Consider the following 25,352-nt stretch of genomic DNA (forward strand, 5'->3'; position numbering starts at 1 on the left):
ATTATATGGCTAGATATAACTACCCTTCATCTTCTTTGTCCTTTTTTGGACCAGAAAATGGCTTGAGCATCCTCTTCAACCATAACAGTGCCATTCTGAGAAAGGCTATCTGGATTTTAATAGGAAACCCATGATCTCTACTTCTTTAAAGGACGGCGCAGTCATTTGCGGCTCATCAGCGAGAAACCGCGGCTTGCTAAATAAGTACCTGGGGGCTGGCGCTGGAGTTATGTCCATAAACACCATGTCGTGCTGCTCGCCTTAGAAATAGCCTCTTTCAAGAGAAATATTTAGTTTAGAAACAATTTAACTTAAAAAAAAAGAAGAAATAGAAGGAATCAGATCTCTCTTTTTAAATGATGAACCTGAATTGCCTGCATCACCCTTGGGTGATGCTGTGTGCACCCAATGTGTTGCCAGCAAGGCTGTGGTACTCAGACCCTCTCTTCCCACATCCGAGGAGGGGGATGCTGGGGTTTTGGTGGGGGATCTGCTCCGGCGAGTCCCTTAAGGGGGTGCTCGTTGACTCTGCCATTGCCCTGGCTGAGTGGATCCCCTCACAAAATCCCAGCATCTTCCCCCTTGCACCTGTGCCAGCATCAGCCCCTCAGGGTTACCTGGGGTCCCGAGCGAGCCAACAGCGGGGCAGGGTGTTTCGCCCTGAGCACCCTCTCCCCGCTGCATGCCCTGGGATTCAACAGACAGCCGTTGCAGAGGTGATTTTCCATTATTAATGCTCAAAAGAAAGTTCCATTTTCCTGTTTCAGACGAGCGTTTCCCCTTTGGGTTAGAGAAACCGCTTCCTCCCCAGCACCCTGTGGAAGGCTGTAAACATGCGCCAAAGCAGCAAATTCCTTTGCTGGCCTCTGCGTTCCTCTTTCCACCAAAAAGCCGGCATCGCCCCAGCTGGCACCATTGTGGCATTGCTCCCACCAGCTCATGGGAGACTCCCCTGGTGATCGGGGTCGTGTATCTTTTTATACATGTGTATCGTGTATAGAGATGAGCAGCATGTCTTTTCCTCAATTTCTTAGGAGTTAACAGCTGAAATTCTCTTTTTCTTCCCCCGCCCCACCCCTGCGTGTCAGCGCACGGTTGGGTTGGAAAACCCAGCCCCACGTGCCGCACCGGGATGTAGGGTTGGGTAACCCTCTCTGCGTCTCCGAGGATCCCGTCCCTTTCCCTGAGGGCTCAGGGGTGTGCTGGGGTGCAGCAGGGCTTGCCAGCTCTGCACGCAAGCTTCAGAGGCAGAGTGAAAGAAGCAGCATAGGAAACCCCCGTGGCTCATCGCTAGCAAGAAACCTCCTTGCCTGATGCCGTGACGACTTCTTCCCCCACCACCCCGCTGGCCTTTCACCGGTGCAGGGCTGCCCAGCCGGCACTGGCACACTCGTCCGATGCTCTCACGCCAGGCAGGTGTGGCAGGACGTTGGCTTCGGCAGCAGAGGTATGTACCAGCCCTGCAGAAGCTGAGCCACATTGCTAAAGCTGGCATTTTTCGATGACTCATAACTAAAATGGCTAAGGGGTGCGCGTAGGGCTTTAACTCTGAAAATGAAGCCGAGGATAAAATTACTGCTGGTGCTGTGCTGAGGTCTGCTCGCTGTCAGACCTTCTGCTGTAATGGGCTGGGGGGCAGATGAAGTGTGCTGTTAACATGAATTCCTCCCCCCGTCCTGTGCTCCAAGGTCACTCGTACCCGCATGGCGCAGCGGCCATGCACAGCCGGTGCTCTCGCTCTGCTGAGCTTGTGCCACTCCCTGTCCTCGCCAGGCTGGATGAGCCTGCTCCCGGGTGCGGCGGTGACAAGCACCCTGCCTGAAGGAGCGTGGGCGCAGCAGGGTCTGGATCCGCACAGACAGGGAACGGGGTAATCCGGCTGAAGTCGATGGGGATACGCTCCCTGTTCACAGCCTGACACTGCTGTGTGGGGAATCGGGAACGAGCTGCTGAGCATGTGAGATGCCCTGTGTTTGAAGGTGTTTGAAGCCCTTTAATTAGCTTGGCCTTGCTGTGCTCCTGGGAGCCCCTGGCTCCGGCACAGCCTCTGGTTGATGTGTCCAGCAAGGAAGGAGTCCTTGTGAGCAGCTTCTCCTAAAGTGCAAGGTTTGTGCTTCCCGTACCCATTCGGGGCAGTACAGCCAGAAAGCTGGTGGAGGAGAAAGTCCTTGTCTCCGGAGCACCCATGAGGTAGGCTCAGAAGCTGTCCATGGCATACAAACTTATATCTGTCTCATTCTGGTGGAGAGAAACCCTGTGTGTGCCCACAGGCCCCAGTGCTAGGAGTAATGAATGCTGAGAGCTGTAAAAGCAGACCTGCACTGCCCTAGCCTGTGCATCACCTTGCAGCACAAGGCGGGACTGGTCCACAGGTGCACGGTGCCTGTAACAAGCCTCTCTTTGCCTTCAGGTCTCGACCACTTTTTTTTAATAGCACTTGGGGTCAGTGCTGTTTTAAGACCGGAGCCTGTGGGATGCGGAGCCAGGCCTCCCACTCAAGAGAGGCCCCTTGGCCGCTGTGCGTAATCACCCGAGGAGTTGCTTTGGGCACAGCCCGGTGCATACGCAGCAGGGCTGTGGCTGCGGGGAGGATGCTGCATGGCACAGGAGGTGTGTGCTGCCCCGGCACACGCCAGCGGCATCCTGGCTGCTTGCAATGCCCCTCTCTGGGCAAAGAGGTTTCCCAAAGCCACCATCTTTCTCTTTCTAATATGCTCCTTCTGTAAGGATCTGAAACCAAGGAGTATCAAACTGCATTTCCACTCCTGGAGGAGTTCCTCCTGGTTGCTGATTATAGTTAGGAGCTGCCTAGGAAAAGGGGCTCATCCCATGGCGGCGTGTTCAGGGTACCAGGGAGCCACAGTTGAAGCAGGCTGGAGCTCCCAGGAGCTCCTGTGCAAGCAGAAACTCCGCCAGCCACTTAGCAAAGGATTTGCGGTCCCAGCTCCGAAGCAGGAGAGACAATAAAACTCTAAATAGTACTTTAAATCATCAAAGTGCTATCCAAACATGAGGGACTCCAAACACAAATGAAAGTGCTAAACTGATTTAAAGGGGAATTAAAAGGTCATGCCTGTTGAACATTCAGCTTTAGGCTTTAGTCATGTTTATGAAACTTATAACTGCTCTTCTAAATCAGCTTTTTACACTTCATATACCCAGTAAATGTGGGTATGTTCAGGGCTTGTGACTAATTTAAAAAATTCTTTATTCTAAACAGATTACCGCAGCCATTGCCTGGCCCTTTTTTTCTTCCCTTCCGTCTCTGCCTTCCCACTCCAGCCGAAGGCACTTAAAATGCATCCGAGCATTTCACTTGCTCATGGAAGACAGATGCATTTCTCACTCACATATTCCGCAAAGTGAAGTTCAGTTGTGGTCGAATAGCGTAAGAGCAGCGAGCTAGCTCCGTGAGCGGGCAGAGCGACGGAACAGCAATGGAAATGTTTTCTGCATCCAAGACCAGCGTGAGCTGCTGGGGGGTTCAGCAACAGGAAAGCTCAAGTCTAAAAGCCAGGCCTTTCTCATCCAGCTTCTCCTGCAGATTGCTTCACTAACATTGCGTGACTTGGTTTTGCGTAACCTTGCTTGTGCGTTGTCAATGCTTATGGGCATGATGCTCCTAGGGTGTTATATTTACAGTGTCCTGATCAATGCTGTCCATGCTAATGCCAGAGGAAATACTTCAGATGGCTACAACAGCACTGGAAGTCAGTGGCTGTGCTGTCTGGCCCATGTCCACCCTGTCTGGTAGTACCACAGGCTGAACGGATGAGTGATGTAGCATCACACCGTAGTGTGTGCCTGGTGTGGGCATTGAGCGGGGAGGAAATCCATCCACAACCCCCTTCTTTGGGGGTATGAGCTCTGGGCTTTGCAGCTCATGTTGTGGCCCACGTCGGAGAGCAGACCAGTCCAGTCCTGAGCCCTTCTGGGTCATCTCCAGAAGCAGACAGGAAGAAATCAAGACTCAAAAAACAAGCATTAGCAGCTGCTTTGTTCCACTCATTAATGTTACTTCTGTGTTTGGTGTCTCTGACCCAAAATACCACCAAGCAGACTGTAAATGTAGCGTCCTGGTTTGAATCCCTAAAAACTTGCCTTCAAATTGTAGGAGAGGGTGTTCAGCATCCTGCGTCCCGTGAGTAACTCTATCTACCAGTCTAAATAAGCCAGATTGGAAATAACTGGGACCTTACCATCTCCTGCTGGGCTGAGCACCTGTGTTGCTTCCCAAGATGCCCTGTGCCAGGGACCTCCCTTCCCAAAGGACCCAGGGGCCCGGGGCATCCCTCGGGAGGACCTGGCGAAGCCTACAGCTCCCGTCCCACCTCCCCGTCGTGTAAAAGCACAGCTCAGTGCCTTGCGTTAAGATTGTTTCTTGCAGGAAGGCTGTACCCTACCAAACCGCTGCCCACTGGGACACTGTTGTGACTTTTAAGAGCTGAATCTCTTCCATATCCTAAACTGCAGCTCTGGCTTTTAGGCTGCTGAGCTGGACTTCAAATCAAGCAATCAGAGGCTGACGCAGTTGTTTGGTGTCAAGAGGGGCATGTCTTCTGGTCTTGGAGGTCTGTGGAAGCTAGCAGCAGTTTGGGATGTACAGTGGAAGGGTTGGGAAGGCTGGGGGGGTCCTTTCCCACTGGCAGAATGAGAGCAAGAAGCGCCAAGGGCTCAGCAGCCCATGTCCCCAATTTGTGCTACACTGCTAGAGGAGCCGATGAGCAGAAATAACGTTCCGAACCAGAAAGACAGTGGTGAATACTCTGGAACTGGGAAAGGGATCAAACGCAAGTCTCCAGATGGAAGCAGAGCAGTTTCCATCAAAGCCGATGACAAATTCCCTGATACAGGCTCAGATCTTTGGACAGCACATCGCGTTTCTCAGCTGGACGCCTGGTCTGGTTGCCTACAGCTCTGTGCACCAGCGTGTTGCACACATGGGCTGCAGCGCTCTGGGACTCTTCTGGCAAATCGAGTCACCGAGGCCCACTTTTGGCTACCAGCAAGTATTTTTATAATCTGCTAGCTTTTAAAAGCTAGCTGCTTGCTGAGGAAGAAGCCCTGTATGGCTTAAGTAGCTGTCCACCAAAAATGATTAGCTGTTTCTGAATTTACCTTCTCCAAGCTGAAAATTGCTTAACAAAATTATTTGTGTGTACTTAATGAGTAACAAATACATTTCCAGAGATCTGGATCAGTTCCCACTCAGGAAAGTAGGCTGAACGTGTCTAATGCTGGCAATTTATAATTCAACCAGCTTTACAGGAAAGTCAGTTATGGCTGATCTGCATTAGGAGGTTTTCAGCTTTACTGAAGTTAAGGCTCTCCGTCAGGAAGAAATGCCTCATGGAGACAACCGTAGCTTTGAGGCTCAGTTACTCTGAGCTCCAATGCAGGCTTTGCCTTCGCTCTCACTTCGGCTTTTTCAGCTTCTTTCCTTCTTTGCCAGATTGGACAGAGAGGTCTAACACTGCCTCTCCTCTCTGTAGCGATTAACCCTATGCGTGGCGCCGACGCGGATCCCACGCCGCTGCTGCGCTCGGCTTGTGCTTTGGGGGTGAGGAGGTTGCAAATGTCCTTATACGCGATGGGTGACTTCTGTGCAGCCGGCTCCCACCGCCGCTCCGTTTCCTTCCATTGTGATAGGGGAGGTCAAACCGAAGGACTGCTGCTCACCCATCTGCCTTTGCTGCTTCTAATTCTCCTCGCCTCCATCACAAGCAGGAAGAGGGAGCCTGCAACAAGCTCCTGGTTTTTTCCAATACACTGGAATATTTTTTCGATGATCCGAGCAGATGTTCCTGGCTTTCAGGCATTTTTACGGAGGCTCGTCTATCGCACATGCTGATCTCTTGCAGACGGCAGAGAAGGCAGTAGCTTTATCTCTATGACCCTCTACCCCAGATCTTTGGTCTTGGTGGGACCGCTCCCTGATCCCACTGGAGAAAAGGGCATTCCTCACAAAGCCAGATGGGAGTGGCTTCTCTCCTGTGGGAGGCAAAATCCTTGCCGGCTGAAATGAGACTATTCTGAAAAACAAGCATCTGAAATAAAAGAAATAATGCATGTATTAGGATTTTTTTCTCTCTCTAAAGGAGATGGAGATCTTGGAAAGTATCAGAAGCTACTACGCCCTAGCAGAAGCTTCTATGCCCCAGCCATCAAAATCATTTTTCTAACAGGGCTTGGGGGTTTGAACTAGAATTGCTAGGCACCCAGAAATGCTTTTCAGGCATCAAACTGTATTTCCTTATATTAACTTGAGTGAAGTCTGTTGTTGGGCCTCACCTTACCTTTGATCAACAACCGCCATGGGACCCTGACTGGCATTGCCTCTGCCAGGTTTTGGGGAAATGCTGAAGTTTTTATTAAATGCCTTGTGCAACTAAACCAAAAAATGCCTGCTGATCCAAAGCCCTCCCGTTGCAAGCTGCTCCTCTGGCCAAAACAAGGCTATTTAGCCGTTCTGCAGTACAGAAGCAAATGCGTCAATGAGGATGAGGGGAGTTTGCATAGGAGGAAAACAGTGTAAAATATGGGCTGTCACTTGCTTCCAGCATCAGGGTCAATAGTCACAGCCCGGTGCACACTGAAGCAGTCACTGGGCTCTTTCTGTTGCCGCCTGGACAGAGGGAGAGGTTTGAGGGGCTGAGAGATGGCAAAGCTGAGCAGAGCATAACCCCAGCTCTGCACCACATTAGCAATCGCACTCCGCAGCCCATCACGGGAGGGTTTTCAGCCGGGATCTGGCATTTTGGTCACCCATATGCCAGGAGGTGCCGGGAGGAGGCGTCCCGCGGTACCTGCCAGCTCTGCCCTGCTGCCCTCCGCGCCCGGCGCCCAGCACAATGAACAAAGCTGGCCTCCTCGCCGTGGCTGGAGTGACAAGGTTTTTCCCAGTCAAGGGAAACAATCATCACTAGGGAAACCTTAACTACTTTTTAAAGACCAAAAGAAAACACATTCATTCTTTTAAACATGGAAAACTAAATGGCTTCTTTTTCCTTGGCTGCATGTGCGTGGCCACGGAGCGGGCTGACATGGAGTGAACTCTGTGGGCAAACGTTCCCCCCACTTATTTAGTTATTAAAGAAGAGAGCTCTCCGGTGCAAAGTCTGCCCTTCTCAGCTGCTCACTGTGTTGTTTTTTAAACCAGCAAGGCTCTGGACACAAGGAGCGACTCGCCGACCGTCCTACTTGTGAGTGAAACATGCCAGAGTCCTTCTGAGCTGTGCCAAAAGCCCCTTCCCGCAGGGGCTGCCGGCACCGCAGCACCACGCTGCACTTCTCCTTTTGGAAGAGCTGGAAGTGAAAGCAAAGAGCGGAGAGGGCCCGCTGCACCTCCCACCCATGCTAGCCCCGCAGGAGGGTGTTTGGGGAGTCACCCCGGCGCCCGAGGAGTGAGCGAGGGTGCTGGGCCTGGGGCAAGGCTGGCGCGGTGCCTCACCTGAGCCGCTGCGCTTGGCGAGGGGTGGGCAGCGGGGATGTGCCAGAGGGGCTGCCTGGCCACCCGGGTGTTTCAGTTCTGCAAGGAATGCTGAGGGCGGTTGGATGTTAGCATGCCGCAGGAGCGGGGCTTTCTCCAAGTGAAGGGAAAGCCAGGGTGTCGCTCATGCAAGCCCCTGGGCTGCAGCAACTCCATTGAAGCCAGGGGAAGTGGTGAGCGTTGGTGACACTGCTGTCTCCTCGCAGTTTTTCTCCATCTCTTCTGATCCTAGGCTATTTTGGGATCTTCCTGGGAGAAAGGGGCTGAAGTTCTTTCCAGAAGTGGGAAAAATCATTAAATTAATGCTGCTCCCGCTCTTCCCCATCCCCTGCCCCAGCTGTATAATCTTGTCTCTAACGGTGCATGCTCTAGTTAATAAAAAGCACTGAAATACAGGTCCAGCTCCTGCTATTTCCAGGAACATTTGGTCCCGTAAAACCATAGGAAACCATCATTTCAGCAAATTAAATCAGTTACTGCCTATCTCTCTGGCTCAATGCATGGAAAGAGAAGAGCACCCCGCTGGCTCCGTGCATGGGGAGTAACACCAGTCAAATTCCACCAGCATCCATGCTGGGAAAGGGAGGCGACAGGCAGTCCCAGAAAGGCATGTCTCCTTCAAGCAGACATTAAAGGAATGCTGATGAGCTCAGTGCTCACCGTACATTTTCCCTATAGCTCATCAGTCACTTTTTGTTTAATCTAATTAAACACAGTATATCCTCTGACCTTCTGGGTTGGCACTAAATTCTCCTATGTTGTTCTTTCCATATGAAGCTCTATTGACAGATGGGGAAAGCCTAGAGTTTGCTTTAAGCTTCAGATAAGTAAAGTTAAACATGCAGCAGATGATAAAATTGTTTTCCCAGCACTCCTCTCCCACTGACCAATTGTGGGGGCTTGCTGGGAGGGCTTAGCTCCTCTGGCCCGTATCCCACCCCCAGCTCGGGGCACCGCGCTCCGCAGCGAGTGAAAGCAAGCTAGCGAGCAGCTGTAAGAGGGCAGAGTGCTGCAGAAACCCTTGAAAGTTCATTTTTAGAGTTGGTTCTGACAGTTGCTCAGCTTCATTTCCATGTGGCAGATGACTAGGGAGAACGGTGCCGCTCCTCACTAAATATATTTCCAGAGTCACTAAATAATTTGCTGCCTAACAGCTAATCAGTCGGCATTTGCTGATGCTGAAACAGGTTTTAAATAAAAAGTGTCGAATTGCATCAGACACCTCGTGCATATTCCCTGCTGTTACAGGCTACATGCCGTTGCTGTGTGTGCAAGAGCGCAGTGGGTCAGCACGGCTTCGTGAGTTTTCTGGGAGGGAAAGCAACTGCGGAGCTGGATTCGGGGGAGAGCAGGGTGCCAGGGTGCCACAAGCAGACGCAGGCTTTGATCATGCAAAAGAGTTGGAAGTGTGCTCAGCTTTCGGCGTGACAACCTGCGTGCTCACTTCCTTGCAGGCAAACGAGAAGAGCGCGTATCTCCACCAGCATCACTTGGTAACGCCACCTGCAGAGCTGTTTTTTCCAGTATGGTGGAAAATCCTTTAGTCTGAGTCAGGGCAGTTATTGCAGGTAACTCCTCCATGTACGCTCCTGGACCTATGTGCAAATTACTTCTTGAAATATAAACCGAAAGTTACAGAAGAGCCTGGAGGCAATGCCCTTACGATTCCCGACAGGCTGGGTTAAAGAAGATTTCTTTACTGTAAATAGCTTTAATACTCCCTTTGTACATTAATAATGCAGGGCAGGGCAGGAGGCAGCAGCCCACCGAGCGCAGAGGGGCTGTTCCCTGCACGTGGCCACCGAGTCAAACTGGAGTGGTGTGAACCTCATGGCTCTGATTTTCCATGGCCAGCTGCAGGAGCCCGACACGGGGGTTGGCACAACCAGGTTCCCAAGCCATCAGCTTTGAGATGTTCACCTCCGTCTGAACCCATGCTGGCGTTCGAATAAATGCAGACCCTCTTGCTGGAGGCCCTCAGCCATCCTCAGTGGCTGTGAAGGACCCTGCTGCTGGTTCACAGCCACATAACATCTCTCTTGAAGCTGTAGGGAAAGTACGAAGGGTGAACTTCTAGAGCAACTCCTTACCTAGGGAGAATTTATCTTCAGACAGAGGGTGGCAGGATCACTGGGGGCATTGTCCAGTCTTGTTCCTCCATGGTCCAGCCTCCGTCTCTCCTCTGCAGCGGGTCGGCAGCCCTGGAGAGCAGACAGACGAAGTCGTGCAGCTGCTGGTTTACTAGGGGAGCTACCCCTTGCAAAACTCACCACCTTTCAAGCACTCCCACAACAGAGCCACCGGACGTTTTGTATAGATACATACACCCCCCAAAAAATTGGTCCCAGCAGGCTGCTCTGCAAAACAAGCTGTGTATGCTGGGCAGTAACGTGTGATGGGCTGAGGGCACGGGAGAGCTTCCTTTTGATGAAGCAAACTTTCCGTCATAACACTGGGAGGTGGCTCAGGCGTAAAACAAAAATCCAACGGCTCCTGAAGGAATTGCAGAGGGCACAGTCCCTCCTCCATCCTGCAAGTGGCCATGCGGTTGCCCCCACGAAGCCGGGGGGAATGGGCCGCGTGAAGCAGCATTGCCGATGACCCCCGCGGTGGCAACAACTTGCCTCGCAGCCTGTTTCCAGCAGGTCAGGAGTGACTTGAGATGGACGAAGCAGCCTCAAGCCTCTCCATAAAACATGTCCTTAAACATGTCCTTAAAACTTGGGTTGGAAATGCCTGGCCAAAGGTGTGTCTGAAACCGGGTGGTGTCTGAATGAAAACGTTTCCCTCAGGTGTAAAGGGCTGGGGATGTGCTACCTGTTCCTCGTGCGGGTGTGCTCAGTGACCGGCTTTCTGTCTTGTTCAGCTCAGCAGAAAGGTCATTGTGGTGTTTTCTTTCTCGGGGGTACTCGGGCCGATACCCTGTGCTGGGATCAGTGCCCGAGCAGAGCGCACGGCTCCTGGAAAAGCCCCGGTGGCGGGGAGCCAGGGTGGCTTGCCCTGCTTCGGGTGCCACTTGCCTTCATTCTGCCTGTGCTTTGAAGTACCTCAAGGTTTTAGCTATAAAGCTCTAAGCACCAAAAAACCAAAATCTTGGCTTGGGAGGGCGCGTTGCCTTAGTGTGTTTCCTGGGACTGACTGACTTACGATGCTGTGCGGTGGGGGGAGGACTCCTTCTCCTTGTTTTAGAGGAGGTGGGTCATGCTCATCTGGAGTCCAAACTCCCTCAGAGACTTCTTCTTCCCCCTTTTTTTTCATGACATCAGGCAGGACTTGATGTTACTATTTTAAAAACAAAAGGAGGGGACACCCCCCCCTTCCCTCCTGCTCTCTGCCAAAAGGAGAACAAAGAACAGCTAAAGCACACAAGTTCTGGCACTCCGTTTGGAAATAAAACCATTCATCCTCATGTCAGGTAGGGAACTGCCCGACCCCCCTGCCAAAGCAAGCAAGCCGAGCGGCAGAGCAAACCCGCGACGCAGAGGAGCCTGGGCGAAGGGGATGCCCGGTGTCACCCTGTGCTAGGGCAGCTGCTTGCCAAACTCCTGCGCTGCTGTACCAGTGCCAGGGCGTGCTGGGACACTCCTGGTCATGGGCAGTCATCCAGGGAAAGGCAACCCTGCTCCTCCCGGGCTGGGAGGTGGGGAAGGACCTTTCTTCTTGCCCTCTCCCACCCCCAGTCCCCACCGTGCAGGCAGCCCCTGCATCTCCGTGCGATGCATCCCTGCTCCCCGGCGGGGCTGGTGCATGGCACGGGGTAACCCGATGTAATTTCCACGCTTTAGACACTAACATCTTTGTCTGGCTTCCTCCTCACTGTTTAAACATGTCAGCAGTTCCCAGCACGGATTCCTGCACTGTGAGTTCACCCCCAACAAGCATCCAAACGGCAAGTTGGGGCTGCTGGCTCTTCACTGCCTGTCTGCGAAGCGTTACTGGAACAAGGGCTGGTTCTCCAAACACGAGGAAGAGATTACTTGGGCTTTCTGGAAGGCTCCCTCCCATGCCTTCAGAGCGGAGCAAATGAGGATAATTTATCTGTGGGCTTCCGGCTGAACCCAGTAGCTTGGAGCAGCCAGGACTATGCCGTCTGTTTGTCCCAGCTCCTGAAAGAAGGCATTTTTCCATTGTCGTCGTTTTATATTGTTCGCCTGATTTGTTTGCACTGTCGCCTTCTGGGGCTGAGATAAGAGGTCGTCCCCCTGCCTTTTACTGGCGGCATGTTCCCCAGAACAATCCAGGGAAAAACTCGCGCAGGAAAGAGCCTTCGAAGGAGGCTTTCGTATGTCCGATGCAGCCCTCGTTACGGTCATGTAAATAATTTTGTGCAATCTATCTGGCGAGAAACACAACATGTCAGGAGGGAATTGTTCTCTAAAATGTAGTTACGGATGGGCCAAAGCAGGCGGATCAGCCACACGTGGGTTGCCAGCTTAATGGACAAAGCAGCTGCCTTTCAGCGGGGAACAAAAGCCAGGCGGTGAGCCTATGCGCGCTTGTGTGAGCGGCTCTTGTTCCCCGCAGGAGCTGGAGTTGAGTTTTGTGGCCGGGTAGAAATCCCGGGCTCCCTTCCCCGCTCCGTCTGCTGTGATCTAATGCGGTACCCAAGGATGGGTTAATGTCCCTGCTGCTTCTGCAGAGGGATGCGGGGAGCGGAGACAAGGTAATGCGGATGGCCGGGCCCTCGGCAGCAGAAGCAGCCAACTGGAACAACGCTGTAACGCCATCCACTTTAGTGAAGTTACTCGTGATTTTCGAACGTAGAGTCGAGGCCCAGCGGCTCCAGCTTGGCACAGGGCAATGGGAAAAGAGCAGTTTCTCTGTTTGCTTCCATCCTGCGCTGGCTCCGGTGCCTCCTCCCCTGTCCAAAACAGCTGCGTGCTGCCCGAAGTGACTTTACAGACAGTAAAAGCTTGAAACGTTGCATTCACCTTTATGATTTTTTTTTCCCTTAGAGCAAATCATGGCGGAAGATCAAGAATATGGTGCACTGGTCCCCATTTGTGATGTCTTTCAAGAAGAAGTACCCTTGGATCCAGCTAGCGGGACACGCAGGTATGGAGCATGGGGAGGGGCAGAGCGGTGGAAAGGCTCTTTGTTGTCTCAGGTTAATGGGCTTTGCTGGCCAGAATTGCTTCTGACTGCTGCATGAATGTCACAGATTTCAGCTCCCACATCTCTAGCCCAGGAGAGTGACTTACCTAAATGCTAGGGAGGGTGAGGTGAAGGTGCAGTGCTCGGTGCTTTCAGTCTCCCAGGGCCAGCGGGTATTACTGCTGCTTTTTTCTTAAGCAGCAGAAAGCTGAGTCCTTTGGGTGAGACCCAAGCCCTCCTGGTGATCCACAGCAAAGCACGTGGTGCTGCCCAGCACAAAGATGCCCCACGCATGAGCCTAGAGACAAAGGTGTGAACCTACCATGAAGTACACAGAGGCTGTGAGGCAAATGTGTTGGGTGCTGCAGGGCAGGTCTCTGCCCTGGGTAAGGTGTGTTATTCCTGGTCATAAACCTCTGATGCTACATGTGAATCTGGCAGTCTGAGCTTGTAAGTCCCAGCCTGCGGGGACTCTTTCGGGTACAGGTGTAAACAGAGATGCTTCCAAGGCGTCGGGCTGCTCTTCTTGTTTTGGGAGGGCACAGCATCATCCCCCATGCAAAGCAAGTGCCACATTGTCCCTTGTCACCCTCAGGTAGTTTCAAGGCAGCGGCCAACGGCAGGATACTGAAAAAGCACTGTGAATCGGAGCAGCGCTGCCTTGATCGCCTGATGAATGATGTCCTGAAGCCCTATGTTCCTGCCTACCATGGCGATGTTGTGAAGGATGGGGAGCGATACAACCAGATGGAAGATCTGCTGGCTGAATTTGACTCCCCCTGCGTTATGGACTGCAAAATGGGGGTCAGGTGAGTGGCTTTGGGGATGTTGTTTGAGTTTGAAGATGGGATACTCAAAGCAAATGCATCTCTTGGGTAAAACCCTCTGAAACACGCAAGCAAGAACACCAGACTCGCCTGTCTTCAGGAAAAGCTAAGCCAACAGCATGTGGAGAGAGCCATGGGGAAGCCTGGGTGTGGGAAGGACACCCCAGGCTCTTTCCTTCTCTGCTTGTTGACTGTCCCGTGTGCTGGGAAAGCGGTTTGGTGTAGCAGAGGGGACAGCACTCTGTTTGGGTTTGGGTACACCAGAATGGCACAGTAGCTTTTAGGAGGATGGCAACCTGCCTCTCTCTGCTGCAGGAGCACACAGCCAAGGGGCAGGGAGCAAAAAGGTGTGGGAGATCCTGCCCAGGGTGCCAGAGGGGTGAAATAAAGACACTTGAATGGCACAGCTTTGGTGAGCAAGAAACTTTCCCTCTGCTCACCCTTTGCTCCCACGCACACTTGAGGGATGAAATGTGTGTGCTAAGTAGTTTAGTGCCTGTCATGCAAAGTTCTTGAAATGTTTCCTAACAGATGAGCAACATTACCCGTGTCCTCCTTGAGAACCATCTACAGATACGCCAAGATCCCAGGCTGCAGCCACTTGGCCAGCAGCAGTTTTTGAGCTAGCGACACCACAGCTGACGAGGGTGTCCCAGAGCAAATGTGAGCGGGACCGGTGACCCCAGGCGGCTGCCAGTTTTGGAGCAGTCTCAGGCCACCACTCGGCCCTGGGTCTGCTGCAGGCTGGCAGCAGGGCGGGTTGAGACCCCCCTCACTGGCTAAGGCGCAGCCCAGACGCGGTGGAGACGCTTGCGCTGCTGGAAAAGCTGATGGGTTCTGTGGGAGGGAGGAATCTTTTTTTTCCCCTCCTGAACTCCCAATGTGAAACTCGAACTGGCGTGTCAGGCTGTCTGCAGGGAAGAGGCGAGGAATACTTTCCGCCGGAGGGGTGGAGAGAAGGGCAGGGGGCCCCAGCGCAGCCACGTGGCCCAGGCTGGCACACAACACGCTGCCGCAGGAAGGAGATGGGACCCACTCCGGACCCAGAGGTGACAGCCACCAGAAGAAGACCTGCTGGTCATGGTGCCCGGCTGCTTCTGTGGCTGTCTCTGGGAGGAGGAGAGCCTCCCGTGCACAAATCACAGGTTGGGTGATTTGTGCACCTGGGTTTTTGGAGCTAAGACAAGCAGAGCAGGCAAGGGGGCAAATGTGCCGGGCACCATCATCATTAAATAAGATGGTGCTTGGGAGGAGCTGGTGAGGGAGAGTGAATTGGGCTAATGCTGGGGATTAGGGCATCCCCGTGGCCAGGCAGGAGAGGGTCTGGCAGATAAACTAAACCTCAGGGCTATTAAACCTGTCCTCTGAGAAAGCAGCTTGCTGCCAGGCAGATACAGGTTTGTTTTTTTCCTGCCAACCTGGCTTTGGGATGTGGCAGCCCCCTCCAGTCTCCCCTAAACAAAACTTTGTCTTTCTTAAGCCCTGGTGATGGTTCAAGCCTGGAGCGATGCAGGGGGACCAAACCACAGACATAGACAATCTGTCATTCTCATCAAAAGCAAATCTAGCTTTCTGAGCAGCGTCAGCAGCACTTGTGAGCATGCTGCTGTTTTATTCCATCTGCCCAAAAATCATGGTTTTGGTGATCTCAGCTGAAGCTTTTCATCGCTTTTATCTGCAGTGTTTTTCAAAGGGGCTGATGCCCTGTGGATATCTGCTCAGTGATCATATTCTTGCCCTGAGAAAAGACTCCAGTTTGCCTGTAAGCCTGTGGGAAACACAGGAACAGTGTCCCGCAGTGTCCCCCTGCCTAGCATCCTCCCCGCGCGTTTTGCTTGGTTCTGGAGGTGAATTGCACACTCGGTGCTGGGATTTTGGCACAAGGGACATGGGGAGAGGGCACGGCCCCTCTGCAGAGCTGGGCATGGCTAGTGAGAGGTGTAGAGCAGTTTGGATTTGGGGGGAAGGAGATGACAGATAGGGTCATTCCTATGTCATTTTGCTGGGACATCTCGCCCGGCTTGGCGAGTTGTTTGGAGAGAGCCTGGACACTTGCTGGGCTGAGCTAGGGCAGGTTTGGGAGCCTCAAGAGGAGTTACGTAGTGGTTTATTACTGCTGGAGAAAGTATTATTCTGTGGATGATGGTTTTCTGCATGCCAGAGTGCAGAAGTTCTCCACCGGTGTGCTCTGGCACAGAGTGGTGCTCCTCTGAAGGATCCATAAACCCAAGGTCTTTGCACACTCCTCAGCACCCTCCATCCTCCTTCCCCCATTCCCCCATCCCGGCTGCACCCCGTGGTCCCAGGGGTGATGGTAAGCACGTGGCCAAGGCTGCATCCCTTCCCCTTCCTCTGCTCTGTCCTGTACAGGAAGCTTTTGCTAGATAGTCCACTTAAAACAGACCTATACAGAGCAAAACCAGCAGCAGCAAAACCGCTCTGTGTGAAAACACCCTGTTTAGCAGCCGGTGAGGCACAGCACTCGCGGTGCACGGGGTGAGGGGATGGGAAAGCCCAGGAGAGGCACAGGAGCAGCTTTGGCAGCAGCCACCCACATTGGCCAGACCTCGAGGGAGCAGCAGCTAACGCCAAGGGCTGGGATGCAGCAACCTCCCTCTTGCCTTCAACTCAGACGGGTCTCAGAGCATGCAGGCAGTTTCCTGGGCACGTCTTGAAAGCCATGTTTAATTTGTGAGAGCCACTAAGTCGCTGCTCAGGTTTGCTGAGCATTGGGGGACAGGCCCCCCAGGACCAAGGAGAGGCAGCAGCAACACCATGGGCACCTGTGAGAAATAACCTCCCTTGTTATTGCCAAACTGGTTGTGGTTCCTTGATGAACTGAGAAGATATCAGGTGTTGATGGGGTGCTAATTAATCAGGATCAATTCACCTGCGATGAGGCTTGCTCCATTATTTCCTATGCTGCCCTACTCTCTAGGGATCAGCTATCCTGGATAGGCCTGATTTCTGGGGCAAGGGCTGTCTGTGGGTATGTGGTACCTCGTGTGGTGGCTCTATGGCCCTGCTAATGTCCCCTCCTCACTCCTTGCAGGACGTACTTGGAGGAGGAGCTGATAAAGGCCCGGAAGAAGCCGAGCCTGAGGAAGGACATGTACCAGAAGATGATTGAGGTGGACCCCGACGCCCCCACCGAGGAGGAGAACGTGCTGCGGGCAGTAACCAAGCCCCGCTACATGCAGTGGAGGGAGACCATCAGCTCGACTGCCACGCTGGGCTTCAGGATCGAGGGGATAAAGGTGAGGCTGCTCCAGCTGTGCAGAGCAGGGGGAACAGCTGCTGGGAGCATTCGGTAACCAAACTCACTCACAGAGGCACACACACAGCAGGCTGGTGGCAAGACCGTGTCACATCAGGGCATCCCCGATCCCTGCAGCCAAACCACCCTCGTCAGGCACCTGGCCTGGGGCAGCACTGCCCTTCTGAGAGTGCAGCTGAGCTCAGGGCATCAATGCAAGAGGACAGTTTTAGCCATAATCTCATTAAATCAGCTGCTTGGTTGATTTCCCTGACTGCGAAATGCAAAGTGGCATCCTCCAATTTGAAGACTCAAATTAGTTGTTTGCTTTTGATACTGCTGCGCTGGTAGGCTGAGCCATTAATCCAAATCCCAGCTTGAACGTGTGCCGATCTGTGGTTGGAGCTGTGAGTTTAGCTGCAGTCGGTGAGGAGGCTGTATTTACATCCCTGTCTGGAAAAATTCAGCAACTGAGCCTTACGAAATGGGGCAAACACAAGCAGTAGCACTTTCTGCTGGCACCTGCACGCGTGTGCAACCTGCTGACTGAGCTTGCTCAGAGCTAACGCTCACGTTTCTGCAGATACCTGCTGGGATGCTTCTGTGTCCCTATTAGATGAGCCAGCCTAGGAGTTTTTCTCCTGGCAAGCAGACTTTGCGGTGAGAGAGATGTCCAGGATGGCACTTGAACAGTTAGGTCTATAACCGCAGAGCAGTTGTAATAGTGACTGACAGAAGACTTGCATGAACATTAGCAATGGCATATGCCTTTTGATAGCCAGCCAACATGAATTAAAGGTAATATCACGCTTGAGCTAAGGGTTTCATTGCGTGCCTAGGCACGGTGTTGGCTTGGCAGCCGAGGGGAGCTCAGTCAAGTCATGCCTGCAATAATTCAGGCTTGGGGCACTGCTGGGGGCCCAGGCAGTAGCTCAGGGCAGCTGCTCAGTCTTAGTGGAAACGATGGCTCTACACGTATCTTGGTTGGAGGAGTTTCTTTCTCTTGACCACAGATTGTTTTTTCTCTTCCCTGAGTCGGGCAGGATTCTCCCAGAATTCCTGTCTGGGTCTCTGTGGCCTTAAACTCCTGCACCTCTCCTGACTGGAGATAGCAGTGTCAAAATGATAGAATTAAAACAAATGAAGCCGTTCCCTGAAAAAGCCTTTACACCAGATTTTGTAGACTTTCCTGGTAGTGTTCCCCTTCAACCTCACCAGTCAAACAGCAAACAAATGCAGATGTTAGATCACGGGTTTAAAAGGTGATCAGCAGGAGTGGGTCACTTGGACCCACTACTTCTGATTACCCACATACCAAACCACCAGTGGGAAGGGATTTGTCTGTCCCACTGTGCAGGACAAAGTCCCTGGGCTGTGGGAAGCCCAGCGGAGCATGTTGCATGCAGGGAGGAGGGCACCTTCTTCATTCAACTGTTTCATGGCCAGCAGAGGACAGTGCATTTATCTCTAACTCAGCCACTCTCAGAAACCCAAGGAGCAGCCCTTGGGCTGAACCTCTTCAAGAGTTTTCTGGCCAGCAACACAAGGCACCCCTGCCTGTCCCATGCCCCTGCCTGGGATGCTGCCGGTCATACTCCTCCACGGCAGCTTTCTGCGGTGCCTACATTGGTCAGGGCACTTGCCTGCTCGTGCAGCTCTTCCCTGATCTCCTCTGCTCTCCCAAAGACCCTTTTCTGCCGTGGGCGCCCACAAGCGTGCTGTGAGCTGCTCCGGCTCGGGACAACCCTTTGCCTAGTTCCCATTGCTGCTGTTTAGCATTCCCATTGCTGTTGTTTTGCTGATGCTTATTATAAAACTAAGGCTATATAAAAAAGGAGTGGGCCAGTTGGGACCAAAGCTCCCATGCACTGTTTCTTCTCTGTGCTTTCTTGCTATAATCAGGAATATCTGTCTATTTATAGTCCAACATGATATATCCTTGGCCTCCAGCGGTGCTTCTGAGGCTGTGATCTGAGGACATTCAGGGGGCTTCACAGCAAAAGCAGGTCATATGTGAACTGCTTGAAATGAAAAATGTCAAAAAAAACCCAAATGATATTCCCACTCAGGCCAAAAAACACTGTGGAGGGAAATAAAAGCCATAAAGAAGTGGTGAGCGTTGTACCTCTGTTCTAGCCAAGCATAAGTGAGCTGCTGCATGACGTGAGCAGTGGATTTTTTTCAAAGAGGTGAGGCAGCCCTTTAATTGAAAAATGTTGAGAAGTGCTGGCCTCCAGGAGTCATCCTGCTGCTGCTAGGAGCTGACTAATTTGATCAAGGCTCTAATTACTGTAATTCTCCTTAAATCCCTCAGCTTCTGGATTATTTTCCCCTAAGCTAAAGCATTAACAGTTCATGCTGGTTCCCGCCTGGCTTTTTTTCCAGCAGGGCTGTAGAGCTGGTCGTGCTGTGCCGTATCCCTGTATTTGCCCTATTTCTGGGGTCGAGTCTCTGCATTGGTGCCCTGAGCTGCTACTGAGCCCGCAGAGGAAATTTCAGGAAAATATTATTTAATGACAAGTCTCCCCATGTTTTCTTTCCTGCTGTGAATGCTTCCCTGGGAAGAGCAGGGGTGAATCTGCCCTTCCCCTCGCTCGTGGCCGGAGGCTGATACAGGAGAGCACCTTGCCGTGCAAGGGAAGGGCAGGATTTGGCCCTGGGTGTGTGGGCTGGAGGGGAGCACAGAGTAAGGAGGGGAGCAGCCTTTGGGACAGCGTGGGCAGGTGAGGTGAATGGGCAGCTCAGGGTTGGGAATGAGGATGGGGACCCTTTCTGGCTGAGCTCATGCTTTCCCAGGTGGCCTTGAGGATCCGGTGGTTCTTTAAAATGGAAATTTTCCTCTGCAAAAGGAGATAATGACACTCATCTAACTTTCTGGAGTAGCTTGAAACTCCTTAGAAATGGTAGCTATTAATAAAATTACCCTGCTAAAAGTAATACAAGTGATCCCTGGTGACCCAGTTGAAGCTTACTGGAGCACACTGCAAGAAGTTTTACTCCTGAGCGCCTGCTCTGGTCTGAAAGTCACTCACCATTGCCTGCAGCAAGGCCATGGTGGGATGGTATTCCCTGCTGCTGGGATGTTTGCGGGATCCCAGAACCAGCCCTGAAAACTCTCACCTGACTTTCCCAAGACAGGCGGCTCGCGAGCCCCATCCGAGGCCGGACACAGTGCCGGAGGGGGAACTGGCTGACCCGAAGCCTGCCCCAGTGACGCCAGTGCAAACTGGAATCGCTGGCAGGGCGGAGGTTGCACTAGCCCTTATCAGCCGCCCTCACATTTCTGCTGTGTGGAAGGCAGCCCCCTCGGGGCTCGGACACCTGTAAATGTCATGGCAGTTGTCAGCCCCACAACAGCAGTGTCTGGCTGGGCAAGGAAACTGCGGGAGGGGGCTAATTATGGGAGCAGCGTTACGGATAGGCTATTTGGCTTTCCTGAAGCCTAGATTGCCTTATCTGAAAGGCCATCTGTGTTTTTAATTTATTTTTAGGAGCACTTAGAAGTCCATCTCCTTTCTTGGATGCTTTGTGGAAAGTTGCGCTCTTTACATGCGAAATTAGTGCTGTGGCACTTCTCCAAATTGATATCTATCATCCCCCAGGGAGAGGGTGGGTTGATTTCTGAACTGCCACGTCAGGGCTCACGTGACGGATGTATAGCGGTGTATAGCACCCTTCCCTTATACATTGCGCACGTGCCACGAGAGCATCCTCGGCAAGGCCTCCTGCCTGTGCTGCTGCAGCCTGCTGCCTCGTGACACACAGCTGAAAGCAGAGAGCCCGACCCTGCTTGGTCCATCAGCAGGATGGCTGCTGCGGCAGGGAGGTCTCCAGCAAGAAGGTTGTCCCCGGCCTTTGCTGGTGCAGGCTCTGCCAGCCATCAGCCTTGCTTTTATACCCTGCAGCAGCACCGGTGCAGGGGTGAGAGGTGGTCAGGTTGGGTCCAGGGTAGTTTGAAGCTGGGTGCATCAGTTGCACCCCATGCAAACAAAGATTTTCCTGGAGACTAAGACCTTTCACACGTTGCTTTCGTTATTGCCTTTGTTAACACTTGCATGAAATCCAAGCTGGAAGTCGGAAGTGCCACCATGCTTGCGGACAGCCCTCTGCCCAGGGGGATGCACATGGCCCCATCCCAGGGCACTTCCCTGGAAGGGTCTGGAAGTCCTGCCAGGGAACATAAATCTCCAGGGCAGGTGATTCATTGTGCTCTCTTCCTTCTCCAGCCCCTGCTCTGCTTCTTCATCCTTACTTCATCTGCCCCAGCCCACAGGATGTCTTTTTGGCCTCTGTCCCTTCACTCTATTGTGTGCAAACGAACTGTCGGGAGCGGTGGGATGGAGCTCTGCAAGCGGAGTTGTGAGCACGAGCACGTGTGGTTTAAAATAGCCCCTGTATCCAGGAAGCGAGCTCTGCCTGCCCGACCTGCGGCCGCTCCGGGCAGTGAAACGCGCTGATGTAAAAATCAGAGCCCCAGCAGGACCAGGGAGATGGGGAGTGACCTACAAAGCTGCCTAGAGGTTTGGCCAGGAGCCTCTGGGTCAGGGCTGCATGCCGTCCCTGCAGTGCACCAGGCTGTCCCGTCCCCGCAGCGGGCCAAGTACAGATGTGCCTCTGGGGAAGAGGCAGAGGAGAGCACAAGGCCGCTCGCTGCATCTCGGTGCCAGGCTGCTGCCCTTGAGGGTTTGGTATCCATGGACTATCAAAGGACTAGTGAGGCAAGATAGCTGTGGGGCTTGCTCCTTGCCCTCATCTCCTTGCTGCAGTGGTTCGTGGAGGACTTTGCGTGGAGGGGTTTTTGTGCCTGCTCCTGAGATGTCATCTCTGTCCACACTCAGCTTCCTCCTGCTGTGGTTGTGCTCTGCTTTCCTCCCCAAGCAGGGGTGCAGCCCGAGGCTGGTGTCAGCGCCTGTGCTCAGCCACAGCAGCGATGGGAAGCCATTTGGGCACAGTGTGGTGAGAAACAGGTGGTCTCCAGCCTGTGTTGGCAGTGAGCGCCAGGTCCATGAGAGGTAGCTTGTCCACGTTGCCACTGACCTTGGCAAGCATGTGATGGTGGAGACTTATCATTTGCATTAGGGGGCAATGCAGCAGAGCTGCAGGGTGATTTGGGATGTGCAAGGCAGAGAGCTGCTGCCTCTGCTCACCCCTTCTCCATAGGCAGGTCCTTCAGCTGCCAAAAAGGCTGGTTGCATCCTACTCAGGGACATGTGTGGCTGCTGAAACACCAGTCCTGCCCTGGCTCCCTCCTTCCCCATCCTGCTCACCGGTCTCCCTTCTTTTCAAGAAAGAGGACGGCACTGTGAACCGGGACTTCAAGAAGACGCGGACAAAGGAACAAGTCACGGAGGCCTTCAGGGAGTTCACCAGAGGAAACCGCAACATTTTGGTGAGTGGGGGATGCTGGGGGGGCTGCCTGGAGAGGGCTCCTCCTGTGGAGACTGGCCTTGGACCATCAACTCCCTGCCCTGAGGGGCTGCAGCCTGAGCAATCTCTCTTTAAAAAGCGTGAAAAATGGCAAAGAGAAATGCCATCCTGGTGCAGGGGTGAGGGGAGAGCAGCGGAGGGCTGGGAGGGGACACATTCGCTGCAGCAGCACTGCTTGAGCTGGGTCTGAGTCTGCTGAGTATGCTCAAGGGTTGGTCCCAAAACCCACTGCAGAGGCACAGCCATGCTCTGCCCCCTCATCCCTGGGGTTTACCCCAGCATGCGATGGCGGGGGCTCCCACCCTGGCAGAGCAGGCTGCCCTGCGCTCAGTCCCGCAGGAAAGGTGGCCAAGGCATCCCCCTGCCTGCGCCAGGCGCCCGGCATTCCCCAAGTTTCTGCGTTGCCAGGAGAATAAGAGATGTAACTGTAAACAGTTTACACTGACTGTGTCAAATATCCTGTTTGACAAAGCGTTCCCATTTTAAGCTGTACTATATAAAGCCTACAAACACAAGGCTCCAGCTGGAGTGGCCCTTGGCACTGCCTCCTTCAAACCGGCATGTTTGCTTTGACAAGAGTTACCCAGGGATTATTCCTGGATCTGAAAATGAATTGCCTGGTTGCATTTTATCCTCAAAGAGCTTGGAGCACACTCGCGCCATCGTACCCTGGCTCTGGACGGGGCTCCTTGGCCAAACCATTGCAATACAGCGGCCCCCGCATCTCCCCGCACAGTCAAAGTGTGAAAATTTAGGTGTATAATTGTGCCCAGATACCTGCTGTGCATGATCCTGTGCTTAGTCCTTCTATCTAAACTCAAAATCAGATTATCAGAGGGGCCCCCTGAGAATGTTGAGTGCCTTCCAGCAATTTGCAGCGATGCTCGAACAGGCGTGTGTCTTGACCTGCGTGCTGACTGGTGTGAAAGTCCTTCCACCTATGGTACCAACTTTGCAGAAGTGCTGGTATGGAGTTACAGAAGTGTCTCACGATGCTTGACTGACTGAATGATAAAGTGATAGATGAGGTGAAAAGTTGACCTATTAAAAAGAGTGCAGGTGAGAGAAAAAAGCAGCCTGGCTGTGCATGCACAGCAGTGACTGCTGAATTGGCTGTTCCGTCCTCGGAAACACGATGGATGCGGGGGGGAAAGTCTGCAGAAAGCACTGGTTCAGCAAAAGAAAATGCTCTCACTAAGTTTTGGAAGCCACAGGAGCTCACAGGATGCTGTAGAGGCCAAACAGATAAGCGGATCCCAAAAAAGAGGGGACACCCTCTGTGTCTGTGGAAGGATGCTGAGCACAGGGTGGCTGAGGGACTCCCCCAGCATCTCTCCATGCACGCATGGTATCATGGAGAGGATGCTGGGAGAGGTGACTTTCCTGTCTGCTCCATGCAGCAGTTTTCATGTAGGCTTCCCACAGCGCTGACAGCTTGGTTTTTTGGTTTTTTTTTGTAATTCCAGAACAGTTACCTTAACCGGTTGAAGGGTATCCGCGCTACCCTGGAGACATCCCCGTTCTTCAAGTGCCATGAGGTAATACTCGTGTTTAGATAGATCTGCCTGGAAATGTAAACGGTTTAATCTCAGCTTGTCCAAGGAGAGAAGAGAAGTCAAAGTCAGAGGCTGTAAATTTCTACAATTTTGAATTTATTCTTTTATCCATATTTCCATACCCCTGTTTATCTAATACTTAAGTGGAAATACAGCTGATGACTGATATAATGTTAATGTGTCTGACATGGGCTCAAATCTACTGAAAACCAATGTTCATATAGAATAAAAGTGATCTGGGTGGAATTTGGGCTGTTTAGGGGTTTATATGACTGGGAAAAATACTTAGTGTAACAGTGTAGGGGTTTTCTGGAGAGAAATGCCTGTCTGAGTGCACGTCAGGTATCATTTGGCTGCCAGTTGCTCCATGCGATCAAACAAGGCTTCAACGTAGCCATAAATTGCAGATATCCCAAAACTGCCTTTGCTGAGCTGGTTGGGGCACCACGGTAAGGGCTCTTCCCTTGGAAGGACTTTCCTCTAGAAATGAGCGTCCACAAAATCAACATTTTCTACAGTGAAAATTCAGTTCTGGCGGGAAAACAAAGAGGAAGCGCTACATCTTTTGGGCATTTCAACAGGAATTGGAATGCTCCGTAATTTAAATCATTTTATTAATTTAGCATTGGCAGAGAGTATTTGCTATTGCATCTGTTTAACAAAACGCGAGAGCGCATGTCCTTGGCATGTGTTGTCTATGGGCAAAAGAGGCTCATAGGAGCCCTCGACTCAGAGGGAGCAGGAGCCACCGCTCCAAGAGCCTGCTGTCCCTCAGCCGGAGCCGTGTGAGCCACCTCGGCCCCGGCCGCAGACGAGGGGTCCTGCCGGGAGCCGGAGGCAGATGGGGCCGTGCCTCCTGACGGCAGTGCTTGTAAGGCCAATGGAAGGGAAATATTGAAACTGAGCGTTTCGGGTCACTTCAACACGGGAAACAAAATGCTCCCTGAAACCAAGTGCCAGGGTTTCGTTTGAAAACACAGAAACAAAACAGCCTTTCAAGGACATTGTGAAAGGAGTTTCCACTCCTTAAAAGTTAAAAGGCCGCAGCTTTGAGTTTCCGTCCCACTTCGAGACGAAGCGTAGCAGAAGGTCAGCCAAGCTCTGCGTGTCCCTCCACGGGGCCCTCGCTGGGCAGGGCTCCTCCGAGGAGCTGCAGGGGAATTCGGTGACCCAGGACAGGTGAGGGAAGAACATCAGCAAAAGGCTTTTCCTTAAAGTTAAAATGCTCTGTTCTGGCCAAGAGGGGGCTATAAGAGCTTAGAAGGAGAAGAGCTAAAGATAATAATTTCTGGGAAATAATACATGTCTCTGGACCTTGGACGTTTTCCCAATGCGCTGGAGGAGGAAGTCTCCTCAAAAATGTAAATTCATAATAGCTTTTGCAAACAGTACATGCTTCCCATTCAAAACCCTTGTCTAAAGGCAAACCTCAAACTAAACCCTGCTGATAGCATGGACGTGGGAGTCCCCAGTAATGTTTAATGTGCTGTTTTGGAGGGCTGACACCAGCTGGATGCCCCTAGAGCTGTACTCCTCCACATATCTGCACAGCTTATGGGGGGCTCCTGGCTCTCGGCACACTGCGTCCTGTCTGCTAACAGCCATTGAACTCTGGTCACCAAGGTCCTTATTTGTGATACAAGGGCAAGAGAGTTCGTAATCCACCAATTCACGTGCATTGGACATAATTTGGAAAGCAATCT

The 25,352-nt window shown here is 52.6% G+C and overlaps 2 protein-coding genes across 2 annotated transcripts in view; both read left to right on the top strand.

Annotated features, from left to right (window-relative positions):
* LIN9 (lin-9 DREAM MuvB core complex component) overlaps positions 1-25,352 on the top strand; it is a gene marked incomplete at its 5' end in the record, with an annotated part of 274,917 nt that overhangs the window by 45,171 nt on the left and 204,394 nt on the right. The gene's annotated exons all lie outside the window — the stretch shown is intronic.
* ITPKB (inositol-trisphosphate 3-kinase B) overlaps positions 1-25,352 on the top strand; it is a 70,317-nt gene that overhangs the window by 41,482 nt on the left and 3,483 nt on the right. The window contains exons 3-7 of the mRNA XM_082307699.1: positions 12,445-12,544; positions 13,179-13,392; positions 16,463-16,667; positions 21,954-22,055; positions 23,560-23,631. Of these exons, the coding sequence (XP_082163825.1) occupies positions 12,445-12,544; positions 13,179-13,392; positions 16,463-16,667; positions 21,954-22,055; positions 23,560-23,631 (693 nt within the window). The remainder of the gene's footprint in view (positions 1-12,444; positions 12,545-13,178; positions 13,393-16,462; positions 16,668-21,953; positions 22,056-23,559; positions 23,632-25,352) is intronic.

Source organism: Platalea leucorodia (assembly GCF_965183815.1).
Source record: "Platalea leucorodia genome assembly, chromosome: 3".
NCBI lineage: Eukaryota > Metazoa > Chordata > Aves > Pelecaniformes > Threskiornithidae > Platalea > Platalea leucorodia.